We start from the raw sequence: 13,370 nt of genomic DNA on the forward strand, positions 1-13,370 counted from the left end.
CTCCATGCTGACTGGCGGCTCTGGCTGCTCCATGCTGACTGGCGGCTCTGGCTGCTCCATGCTGACTGGCGGCTCTGGCTGCTCCATGCAGACTGGCGGATCTGGCTGCTCCATGCTGACTGGCGGATCTGGCTGCTCCATGCTGACTGGCGGCTCTGGCTGCTCCATGCTGACTGACGGCTCTGTCTACTCCATGCTGACTGGCGGCTCTGGCTACTCCATACTGACTGGCGGCTCTGGCTGCTCCATGCTGACTGGCGGCTCTGGCTGCTCCATGCTGACTGGCGGCTCTGGCTGCTCCATGCAGACAAGTAGCTCCTTGCAGACAAGTAGCTCCTTGCAGACTGGTAGCTCTGGCTGTTCCATGCAGACTGACAGTTCTGGCTGTTCCATGAAGACTGACAGCTCTGGCTGCTCCATGCAGGCTGGCAGCTCTGGCTGCGCTAAACAGGCAGGAGACTCCGGCAATGCTATAGAGGCTGAAGGCTCTGGCAGCGCTAAACAGGCGGGAGACTCCGGCAGCGCAGGAGAGGAGGAAGGCTCCGGCAGAGCTGGAGAGGCGAGGCGCACTGTAGGCCTGATGCGTGGTACTGGCACTGGTGGTACTGGGCCGAGGACACGCACAGGAAGCCTGGTGCGGGGAGCTGCCATCGGAGGGCTGGTGTGTGGGGGTGGTACTGGGTAGACCGGACCGTGCAGGCGCACCACAATGTCATTTGCTTTTGGGTGACAGTGAGAGAACCGTTAGGGTGAGAAACACAATTCGACCTCAGGTACGTTCCTACGGTCCCCCCGATCCGTGCAAGCCTAACCTTGACCGTGTGGCATTAACCCTTCACAGTTAAAATAAGGTGTTTACATCAAACAGTTTGCATTGACTTCTCTCCCCACAGGAATACATTGCCTGCTCCCCTAAATTCAACCTGGAGCTTATATGGGTTATGAATGCCTTATGAACCTGTCTTCGGTACCAGTCCATCAGGCCACTATAAGGTCTACCTGTGTTGATTCTAAGCTTCCTGGACCAACCGGAAGTGGTTAAAATCGCCCTAAAAGTGTATATCCATAACCTGCCTGCAGTTTGATAGACAGTGCATTCAACCCTGTGTAAATCAGTCAGTTTTTATGGTAAAGACTTAAAACTCAGGATTCTGTAATAGAATACCCCAATGAGGATGTGTGTTGAGTATATAGCTTCCTGTGCCAACCGGAAGTGCCATAATTGGTGTCTCATGGGCTGTTTCGAGGGGTTAAAAAAATCAGATCTTTCCAAAACTTCATATATGTGATTAGGCAACCACCATGAACTGTAAATCAGTCATTTTTCCCATAAAATTTCAAAGGAAAACTAAATCACACACACACACAGCTTGGAAGTAGGGACCCATTGGGGTGCGTAGAGACATACACTCCCTGCATTAGTTAACTTTGTTGGAACTTTTAAAGAACCGTCAGACCTAGATTTCCGAAACTTTAGAATCCTGTTCTAGACCTCAGGTCGATAGTGCGTGGTGAGTTACGTCACTCTAGAAGGTTCTCGGACCGAGAAACAGCCTCGTACATTTGCAATGACTTCAATTCATTTTGACCATTACAAAAATGTCGACATTTAGAAATGTAAGACTAGGTGCATTGTGACCGTCTCGGCCCATAGAGACAGAACCCAACGTTTCTGTCCGATAGCTCATTCAAGGACCCCGTAGCAAGTAATTGAAAAAAGTGGATTTTCAGCACCAATTAGGGTTTTACTCGGACACCAAATGACCTATCGAGCCGAAACTTGGGATTCGGGGTCGGCTCAGCTAGGCCTACACATAACACAAGAAATGGACCCGCAGCTAGAGTGTAACTACGTGTTTTATGTTTTTTTTATGGTTTGAACCGACGGCGTTGTGAATTTTGGGCCAGCTCTGAAGTATGTGATACTTGGCTACTAAACGAGTTGGGAAAAGTGGGTTTGGTGTCAGTTTGTATCAGTTTGGTGTCAGAATGATATCAAATTGACTGATGGACGGTGACTTGCTGGTGACTCTTGTCCATTTGCAATATGTTTAAACAGTGAGGTACCATCACCAAAAGTGACATTCTGAAATCAACCCTAACGAGCGATGGAGAGGTACCAGAATCACTGCCCAGCCATCACGAGTTCATCGGGCCAGTCAATTTTGCATTCCTGCACGATTTTTATAGCATGACAATTTCGTGATGGTGAATGCCCATTGAACCATATTGCAAATGCACAGTGACTTTGCAAAAGTGAGAACATCACCAAATGGACATGATGAAATCAACACCACGAGTGATGGAAAGGAACTACAATCACTGCCCGGCCATCCCGAGTTCATCAGGCCAGTCAATTTTGCATTTCTGCATGATTTTTGAGCATGTCAAATTTCTTATGACATTTGGCCCCCACAAAACATATGCCTTATGCACAAGTAAAAAAAAAAAAAATTATGATAATAAAATGTGACTAAAGTATGTTGATGCAGTTCTTATATTTGTGTAATTGACACAAAATTCGAAAGAATTTCGAAAAACGGTCCAGAAAGCACTTTTTTAAGGGGTGATAAGTTTTTGACAAAATTCATTTTTTCAAATTTTGGCTTTTGGATGTTGACTTGGGGTCCATTTCCTATATGAAAAACCACGGTGGAGCGCACACGCCACCTGTTGGATTTTTGAAGTGTTACAACTGGCAATTGCCATATGGCATTTGCAAAACATTTTGCATGAATCAACGCCGATTTGGGTGGTATTGGCCATCGTGTACATGGTTTGTCCTATGCCAATGTTTTCCCATTCATTTTTGTCCATTTCAGGGGGGTATTCCCTTACTAGCCTCAGTGCAGTGGGCAGCTGGGAGGAGGAGATCTTATTCACCATGTACTTTACAGTGTCCCAAAAGTTTTTGGAGTTAGAGCTACAGGATGCAAATTTCTGCTTTAAAAAGCTAGCCTTTGCCTTCCTGACTGACTGCTTGTATTGGTTCCTGTCTTCCCTGAAAAGTTGCATATCGCGGGGACTATTCGATGCTAGTGCAGTCCGCCACAGGATGTTTTTGTGCTGGTCGAGGGCAGTCAGGTCTGGAGTGAACCAAGGTCTATATCTATTCTTAGATCTACATTTTTTGAAAGGGGCATGCTTATTTAAGATGGTGAGGAAATTACTTTTAAAGAACGACCAGGCATCTTCGACTGACGGGATGAGGTCAATATCCTTCCAGGATACCTGGGCCAGGTTGATTAGAAAGGCCTGCTCGCAGAAGTGTTTTAGAGAGCGTTTGACAGTGATGAGGGGTGGTCGTTTAACCGGGGCCCATAGCGGATGCAGGCAATGAGGCAGTGATCATTGAGATCCTGATTGAAAACAGCAAAGGTGTATTTGGAGGGCAAGTTGATCAGGATAATATCTATGAGGGTGCCCATGTTTACGGATTTAGGGTTGTACCTGGTGGGTTCCTTGATAATTTGTGTGAGATTGAGGGCATTTATCTTTGATTGTAGGACTGGCATATCCCAGTTTAGGTCACCTAACAGAACAAACTCTGAAGATAGATGGGGGGCAATCAATTCACACATGGTGTCCAGGGCACAGCTGGGAGCTGAGGCGGGTCTATAACAGGTGGTAACAGAGCGAGACTTATTTTTGGAGAAATTCATTTTTAAAAGTTAGAAGCTCGAACTGTTTGGGCATAGACCTGGAAAGTATGGCAGAACTTTGCAGGCTATCTCTGGAGTAGATTGCAATCTTAGCTTGATGCTAGCTGACTGAGGTAAAAACTATTTACAAGTCACAGAGACAATGTTTTCTGAGTAGCTTACTTTTACTGTATTTTGTCTCGGAGATTTGATAAAGAATCCATTTGTTAGTGATTTCTGAGTTAGTTTTACATGTTAAAATGGTTCTGTGTAAAATTGTGGCCGAGCATGCTCAGTCTGGAGTATTGACCTTCAGTGAGACTCGCTCGAAACGCTTGTTTTTTTTGCAAAACGTTGTCCTGTGAACTTATGAAATCACCCCGGGTACAATTTTTGTACGATGCTGTCCAGTAGATTTGGTTGGTTAAAGGCCTATAGGAATTGACTTCATAATGCTGTCTAGTTGATTTGATTAGCTATAGACCTATAGGAATTGACTTCATAATGCTGTCTAGTAGATTTGGTAGACTATAGGAAATGACTTCATAATGCTGTCTAGTAGATTTGGTTGGCTATAGACCTATAGGAATTGACTTCATAATGCTGTCTAGTAGATTTGGTTGGCTATAGGAAATGACTTCATAATGCTGTCTAGTAGATTTGGTTGGCTATAGACCTATAGGAATTGACTTCATAATGCTGTCTAGTAGATTTGGTTGGCTATAGGAAATGACTTCATAATGCTGTCTAGTAGATTTGGTTGGCTATAGGAAATGATATAATCTGATTCCTAATATTTTGTTTCCTAATGTCCTGAATTAGAGGGTATTTTAGGTCATTTTAGGTTGTGTATTATCCTACACTGATCAGTTATATTCTGAAAAAAATGAATTTCTAGGTATATCATTTGAGTAGTATTTTAATATCCTACTCAAGGAGAAGTACTGATATGCATGGAAGAGATCATGTACAACAACATTCATGTAACCTTAGTGCAATTAACTTCTGCCAACTGAATGAGTTCAACTGTCATCCATCTTTGATCTGACCCCATCAGAACCCCAAATATACTCTTGTTTTTCTCCATTGTCATAGATACATCCATATGTAGTTGGGGTACGTTGATTTTACATAAGATAAAACGTTTCATTTAATAAATAAACCTAATCATTACTTGACTGTTCTACTGTTGACTGACTATGTACTGTCTTCTTCCAGAGATCCAACGTGTTGAAACATACCAGTGATGTTGCAGTAACAACCTGAGACATGGCCTCTACAAGACAATCTGCTTTAGAGTACATTACAAATGGAAGGTTACGTCTCATTGGACGTCTCCAGAATCTGCCCCTCATTTTGGAAAACCTGTTCCAGCGCAAGGTTCTTCACGAGGAGGAAGTCAGTAAAATTCAGGCTGAAGTTGACCATTTTGACCAAACCAGAAAAATACTGGACTGGGTCTCGGCCAAAGGAGAGGCTGCATGCTACGAGTTACTGATGATTCTAGACATGACAAGGAAGAGGACCCTAGATGACGCTGACTTACAGCAATGGATCAGCTGCTTCCCCTTCAAGGACGACCCAGAGATGACAGACTACTTTGTTGGTAAGCGATTGTATAGTGTCCTATTAGTACACTATATAGTATACAATTGGCTGAAAATGGCATACCTGTTAAAACGTGTCTTTCAAATATTATTTTAGGTTAATTTAGCTTACTATGTGCACTCCGTGAACAGGGTTTGTACTTTTGACACCATTCCTTTGGTTCTGCTGGGGAAGCGCACATTGGCGGGGGTTAATGTACATTTTAAGATTGTTCATCAAGTAAAAAAAGCCTTCATTATGATGTTCAGTAGAGATCTGTGTCATCTTGACGAAGGCTATGCTGAAACGTGTCGGAGTTTTTATAGATGTTATTCTGTTAAACATGCCATCATAATAAAGACATTTTAGATTTGTTTTTACTGCCCCTCGGTCCTTCTTGTTTTTGATGACCATTTATCCCCAAAAGATGACCATTTATCCCCAAAAGATCCCCTTCAATCTATGAAGATCTACCAGTATATCCTTGTAGTTTTCTATCCTGATTTTCTCTCGTCCTTTAGATTGGCTTTGATTTGTTGGCACAGTGCATTTACTCTCTCTTCCCTTAATACCCTTATTTTAGGTTCAAAACCTTGTCACGGATATCAGACACAGCTGAAATGTAAAGCACGGAAGATCACAGAGGGTGCATGGAAACATAGCTGTAGTCTCCTACCAGATAGATGTAGAAATGGGGGGACTTTCTCTTACACCCCTCTTGTGTTAGATACAGATGAGCATTCATCTGACTCTAAAATTAAAGTGAAAAGCAAAATATGCAAGAAAGCTCGCCGTAAAAAACTAAAGAGCTTCATCCCCTTGGCAAAACAGGAAACATCCCCAGCTGACCTGCTTAAAACACATGAAAAAATCCTCCTCGTTGGAAAACCTGGAATTGGAAAAACATCAGTATCCCATCAAATGTTGAACCTCTGGGCAGAAAAAGATCATAGAGAACTAGATTACATGTTTTATTTTGAGGCGAGAGACATTTCACACAGAAAACCCATGAGCCTGGAGGACCTTCTCTTTAACATGTACAGTGAGCCAAACGAAAGTAAAGAAGAAATCTTACAGGATATTAAGAAGAACTCTGAAAACGTTGTCATCATATTTGATGGAATCACAGACCTCTCCTCTCTATCGGTAGTAAAGGACCTTGTGGAGAACCTCCTGCCTGATGCAAAGATTGTGACCACATGCAGACCAGATCAATCTGAAGACTTCCTGACAGACTGGCCCACAGACTGGTTCAGAGTGGAGGTGAAAGGGTTCAGTGATGAATCCATCAGGGCTTATTTAACACAGATGCTGAGTGCTGAGCTTGACTCCTTGAGCAGTGTGTTAAACAACCTAGAGTTGTTCAGTCTGTGCCATGTCCCAATGTACGCACTGATGGTGGTTGCTTGTAGTTATTATTCTACCCTAGCGGATTCTAAGCAGCCATGTTCTACAACTAAGATGTACATCAACATCCTCCGTCACTGCATCCAAAAACACAGTGGCAAACGACTGGAAGATCACAACAAGTGTCTCATACAAAACAGAGAGAAAATATTGTCTTTGGCAGAAATTGCTTTTGATGCAACAAATGAGAAAAACATGAACTTGACAACACTGAGTTGTGAAGAAGGCAGTGTCCATTTTGCCTTCTTGGGGGCATTTATGGTTAAGGTTGAGCCCACTGCATCAGACACTTGCTCTGCGTTTCTCCACTACACAATGCAGGAGTTCTTTGGTGCCCTTTGGCTCTTACAGAATCCAGACAAAATCAGAGAGGTTCTAGAGAAGTGCCCGACTGAAGAATGGAAACACACAAAACACTTAATTCCTTTCCTGTGTGGGCTTCTGAATGAGAGGAATACTAGATTGGTAAACAGTCTAGTTCCAGCTGAACAGATCAAGAAGACATCAGATTGGTTCTTCAAGGAAGTGGTGAACACATTTCTTCCATCTCAAACAAACCAAGATCATGTAGAAGGTGGTGCTCCCGAGTCTGAGAAAGATCTTCTGTTTTTGTGTCAGTGCTTGTATGAATATCAGTCTACTGAGGCCTGTCTGCTTCTCCTGGACAAACTGGACTACCATCTAGACCTGAGTGAAGAACATCTGGATCCTCACCAGTGCTGTGCAGTCTCTTATGTGACCAGTCAGTCTGCAGAGAGAAAGGTTGGCTTGGACCTGAATGGCTGCACTGTGTCAGACCAAGGAGTAAGGCTGATACTGGGCTCTCTGAAGAATGTCAGACATCTTGGGTAATATTTGTGTTATCTAATTCACCAGTTTGTTGCCAATTAACCTGCCAAAGAAAGATGCATTGGGATGAAGCAACCCATCTTTAAAAAAATATCTCTTATTTTCTCTTCTATTCAGATACTGAATTATAAGAACTTCCGTTTCATGCTACTATGAAATATAATCAAATGTATAATCTATTATTTAAAGACCATCCTCTGATGATTCATCTGACCCCTCAATGCTCTATCAACTCTGGACAACTTTGCTGAGCAGTGAGACAGAGATGGATTTCACCAGCTTACTTGGCATCTGTGGAAAGGAGTTGCACCTTCCAGTCCAGGGTGAAAGACGAGTGTTTGAGAGAGCAGAAGAAGTGATGACACAGAGTCTAGAGAGGGTTAATCTCTGTCTACACTGGGATCAGAGAACTGTTCTCAGTAAAGCTCTCAGCAAAACCATCTTAAAGTGTCTACCACATATCAACAAGCTCAGGTGAGTTCCAATATGAACAAATAATAACACTTAGAATACTACAGTACTTACTATAGCATTCTGTAGTAAACTGTGGTACACTGTAGATTACTATACCACACACTAGTATTCCTCGATCTTTACTATAGACTACAGTACTTACTATTTTTAGGAACAATTGAAGTGAATGTTGAGTTTAGAAAGATAGTCATTGTATTTTACCAACCATAATGTGACCATCAGAAATGCAAATCATATCTCTCACATATTCATCTATTTGTTGTTAAACTGTTCTTGCAGTTTTACTCCACCACAGGGTCAGAGAAGATCCCCTGAAGAGAGGACAAAGAGAGAGAGGACATTCCTACTGAATATGTGCCTTCAAGCAGCTCTCCATGAGAGAGGAACCATACAAACAGCTGTAGAGAAAGTGTTGTCACTGTCTGAAGTATATCACAATCAGAAATGTGATTTCCTGCTGGATCTGTACTCACATGTGAAGGACTATGAGACTCAAACAGGCAGGATGGTCCTTCCAGCATTACAGCCAGTTTACCAGTCAGCTCCTGCAGTCTGGTCCATAGACCTCTCAGAGAGAAAGGCCTCCCTCCTCCTAGAAGTGCTGAAACTCCAACCAGAGAAGAAACCAGTAGAGCTGAAGGGCTGGTCAGATGAAGAGAGTGAAGTGAGGAGTTTCCTTCAGTGTCTGCCCTACATCACACAGCTGAGGTGAGTCTGAACATGTGTGGTGGTTAGTGATTATGTGATGCTAGTGGTTATTATCTTGTAGAAACATTTGACGTTTAAAACTTCAAGTGTTGGTGAATCTGGTATCATTTATCTGCCGATTTTCCTGACATTACAAATGTTACATTGCCAAATGTCACACAGAAATTGTGAATTTATATACATTTTGTGATGCATACCATTTGTCTTTTAGATATCTTGTGAAATTTATCTTTCAGAAATCTTCTAACATGAAACCTGAAAGTTTATACTCGGAATAGCTCATCTAGAGATCCAAATGTCATGCATATTATGGAATCACGTTTCAGGAGAAGACCCAGATGCAGAAGTGTCGAAGTCACAGAAGTTTATTACAAAAAATAATGGGCAGGCAAAAAGGCAGGTCAAGACCAGGCGGAGGTCAGTAATCCAGATCAGAGTCCGAAAGGTACAGAACGGCAGACAGTCTCGGGTGGTAAGACAATGTACATAAATGGCAGGTCGGCGCAGGCAGAGGTCAATAATCCAGGGTGATGTGACAAGGTACCGAACGGCAGGTAGCCTCGGGGTCAGGGCAGGCAGAGGTCAATAATCCAGGGTGATGTGACAAGGTACCGAACGGCAGGTCAGGGCAGGAATGGTCAAACCGAGAAATCTAGAAAACAGGAACTTTAGAAATGACAGGAGAAAGGGGCAAAACGCTGGTAGACTTGACAAACAAAATTAACAAGCAACAGACGAGCAGAGAACATAGGCATAAATACACTGGGGATAATGGGGAAGATGGGCGACACTTGAAGGGGCATGAAGACAATCATAAAGACATGTGAAACAGATCAGGGTGTGACAGTACCCCCCCCCCCCCCCCTATGGGCGCTATCTGGTTTTCCGGCTTTGAAAACAGGAGACAAAGGGCTGTGAGACATGGGTTTGATCCTAGAAACATGAAAAGTGGGATGTATTTGGAGGGTACGGGGCAAGACAAACAGCAGAGGGGAGACAAACAGCAGAGGGGATAATGATCTTGGAGATGGGGAAAGGACCGATAAACCGGGGTGAAAGTTTGCCGAACTACACCTGGAGAGGCAGATCTCGGGTGAACAGCCAAACCCTCTGCTCGAGACGGGGGAGGTCCGCTTGTCGTTGATACCCGACCGGGCTCTCTTCCAGGTATGACAACAGCGTACAAACATCTGGGCCAAGGGTACACCGACCTCTTCCTCTTACTCCGGGAGGAGCGGGGGCTGAAACCCAGGGAACCCTCAGTACCTCTGCAACAGTCCTGTCTGTCTCAGTACCTCTGCAACAGTCCTGTCTGTCTCAGTACCTCTGCAACAGTCCTGTCTGTCTCAGTACCTCTGCAACAGTCCTGTCTGTCTCAGTACCTCTGCAACAGTCCTGTCTGTCTCAGTACCTCTGCAACAGTCCTGTCTGTCTCAGTACCTCTGCAACAGTCCTGTCTGTCTCAGTACCTCTGCAACAGTCCTGTCTGTCTCAGTACCTCTACAACAGTCCTGTCTGTCTCAGTACCTCTGCAACAGTCCTGTCTGTCTCAGTACCCCTGCAACAGTCCTGTCTGTCTCAGTACCTCTGCCGATGAGCTTGTTCTGCACACAAATCGTGCAGGTGGCGAAGAACGCAGAGACGTCAGAAACCATTGTAAGCCACCAAAAGCATTATTACACAAAGGCCAGTGTCCGGTGTGAGCCCGGGCGGTAGGCAATCCTGGAGGAGTGAGCCCACTCCAGGACGGAGGAGCAGACAGCGTCAGAACAAACATCCGATTATCTGGGGCCCTCTGGTGTTCGGCTGGGAATGCTGTGCTTCCCGGACCTGCTTCCAAACTGAGTGCCGTCGCCAAGCAAGAGGTGTGAAGGATGGTCTTGACGTCCGGGGGAGTAGCCGCGGGGTCTGTCCACACAATTAACTTCTTGACGCTACCAATCCCTGTAGCGGGATATTTCCGTCTGCAACCACTGAATAGCATAGCGCAACAGTCAAATAATATTACTAGAAAATATTCATATTCATGAAATCACAAGTGCAATATTTTGAAACACAGCTTAGCCTTTTGTTAATCACCCTGTTGTCTCAGATTTTGAAATTATGCTTTACAGCGAAAGAAATCCAAGCGTTTGTGTAAGTTTATCGATAGCTTAGCATAGCATTATGTACACTTAGCATCACGAAGCTTGGTCACGGAAATCAGAATAGCAAACAAATTAACCGTTTACCTTTGATGATCTACGGATGTTTTCACTCACGAGACTCCCAGTTACACAGCAAATGTTCCTTTTGTTCCATAAAGATTATTTTTATACCCAAAATACCCACATTTGTTTGTCGCGTTATGTTCAGAAATCCACAGGAAAGAGCAGTCGCGACAACGCAGACGCAAATTCCAAATAGTCTTCATAATATCCACAGAAACATGTCAAAGTTTTTTAGAATCATTCCTCAGGTAGTTTTTAAAATATATATTCGATAATATATCAACCGAGTGTGTAGCTTTTCTATTTTTTTTTCTCTCTTTTTCTTTTTTTTTTTTTTTTTTTCTTTTTTTTTTTCCCATAACAGCGGTAGGAACAATGGCCGGTTTACTCAATTGCGCACCAACTCACTCACCCCACCTCTCCACTTACGCAATGTGATCCTTCACTCTAATTTTTCAAAATAAAAGCCTGAAACTATGTCTAAAGACTGTTGACACCTTAGGGAAGCCACAGAAAAAGGAATCTTTTTCCAAACATAAAAATAGTGCCCCCTAGCTTCAAGAGGTTTTAACGGATGTGCCACCCCCTCCAGCCAGTGCCTCCACTCCTCCAATACCATCTTCACTGAGAGAAGCTCACGATTCCCCACATCGTAATTCATCTACGTGGCGTTGAGGTGATGGGAGAAGAAGGTGCAAGGATGTAACTTGAGGTACAGGGCCGAATGCTGGGTAAAGGACCACCCCCAGTCCGACATTCAAAGCATCGGACTAAAAATCAAATCAAATGTATTTATATAGCCCTTCGTACATCAGCTGATATCTCAAAGTGCTGTACAGAAACCCAGCCTAAAACTCCAAACAGCAAGCAATGCAGGTGTAGAAGCACGGTGGCTAGGAAAAACTTCCTAGAAAGGCCAAAACCTAGGAAGAAACCTTAGAGAGGAACCAGGCTATGTGGGGTGGCCAGTCCTCTTCTGGCTGTGCCGGGTGGAGATTATAACAGAACATGGCCAAGATGTTCAAATGTTCATAAATGACCAGCATGGTCGAATAATAATAAGGCAGAACAGTTGAAACTGGAGCAGCAGCACGGTCAGGTGGACTGGGGACAGCAAGGAGTCATCATGTCAGATAGTCCTGGGGCAGGCCCTAGGGCTCAGGTCCTCCGAGAGTGAAAGAAAGAGAGAATTAGAGAGAGCATATGTGGGGTGGCCAGTCCTCTTCCGGCTGTGCCGTGGGGAGATTATAACAGAACATGGCCAAGATGTTCAAATGTTCATAAATGACCAGCATGGTTGAATAATAATAAGGCAGAAAAGTTGAAACTGGAGCAGCAGCACGGCCAGGTGGACTGGGGACAGCAAGGAGTCATCATGTCAGATAGTCCCGGGGCAGGTCCTAGGGCTCAGGTCCTCCGAGAGTGAAAGAAAGAGAGAATTAGAGAGAGCATATGTGGGGTGGCCAGTCCTCTTCTGGCTGTGCCGGGGGGAGATTATAACAGAACATGGCCAAGATGTTCAAATGTTCATAAATGACCAGCATGGTTGAATAATAATAAGGCAGAAAAGTTGAAACTGGAGCAGCAGCACGGCCAGGTGGACTGGGGACAGCAAGGAGTCATCATGTTAGGTAGTCCTGGGGCATGGTCCTAGGGCTCAGGTCCTCCGAGAGAGAGAAAGAAAGAGAGAAGGAGAGAATTAGAGAACGCACACTTAGATTCACACAGGACACCGAATAGGACAGGAGAAGTACTCCAGATATAACAAACTGACCCCAGCCCCCCGACACATAAACTACTGCAGCATAAATACTGGAGGCTGAGACAGGAGGGGTCAGGAGACACTGTGGCCCCATCCGAGGACACCCCCGGACAGGGCCAAACAGGAAGGATATAACACGACCCACTTTGCCAAAGCACAGCCCCCACACCACTAGAGGGATATCTTCAACCACCAACTTACCATCCTGAGACAAGGCTGAGTATAGCCCACAAAGATCTCCGCCATGGCACAACCCAAGGGGGGCGCCAACCCAGACAGGATGACCACATCAGTGAATCAACCCACTCAGGTGACGCACCCCCTCCAGGGACGGCATGAGAGAGCCCCAGTAAGCCAGTGACTCAGCCCCTGTAATAGTGTTAGAGGCAGAGAATCCCAGTGGAGAGAGGGGTACCAGCAGAGACAGCAAGGGCGGTTCGTTGCTCCAGAGCCTTTCCGTTCACCTTCCCACTCCTGAACCAGACGACACTCAATCATATGACCCACTGAAGAGATGAGTCTTCAGTAAAGACTTAAAGGTTGAGACCGAGTTTGCGTCTCTGACATGGGTAGGCAGACCGTTCCATAAAAATGGAGCTCTATAGGAGAAAGCCCTGCCTCCGGCTGTTTGCTTAGAAATTCTAGGGACAATTAGGAGGCCTGCGTCTTGTGACCGTAGCGTACGTGTAGGTATGTACAGCAGGACCAAACCAGAGAGATAGGTAGGAGCAA

At 44.7% G+C, this 13,370-nt stretch overlaps 1 protein-coding gene across 2 annotated transcripts in view; it reads left to right on the plus strand.

Annotated features, from left to right (window-relative positions):
* LOC135535773 (uncharacterized) overlaps nt 1-13,370 on the plus strand; it is a 37,126-nt gene that overhangs the window by 10,758 nt on the left and 12,998 nt on the right. Inside the window, exons 2-6 of one of the 2 annotated variants that reach the window (XM_064962203.1) lie at nt 4,737-4,757; nt 4,860-5,247; nt 5,812-7,483; nt 7,674-7,958; nt 8,238-8,666. In XM_064962203.1, the coding sequence (XP_064818275.1) occupies nt 4,911-5,247; nt 5,812-7,483; nt 7,674-7,958; nt 8,238-8,666 (2,723 nt within the window). In that variant the 5' untranslated portion in view covers nt 4,737-4,757; nt 4,860-4,910. The remainder of the gene's footprint in view (nt 1-4,736; nt 4,758-4,859; nt 5,248-5,811; nt 7,484-7,673; nt 7,959-8,237; nt 8,667-13,370) is intronic. The other variant, XM_064962202.1, reaches the window with a different exon arrangement.

This window comes from Oncorhynchus masou, unplaced genomic scaffold (assembly GCF_036934945.1).
Source record: "Oncorhynchus masou masou isolate Uvic2021 unplaced genomic scaffold, UVic_Omas_1.1 unplaced_scaffold_514, whole genome shotgun sequence".
Classification (NCBI taxonomy): Eukaryota; Metazoa; Chordata; class Actinopteri; order Salmoniformes; family Salmonidae; genus Oncorhynchus; species Oncorhynchus masou.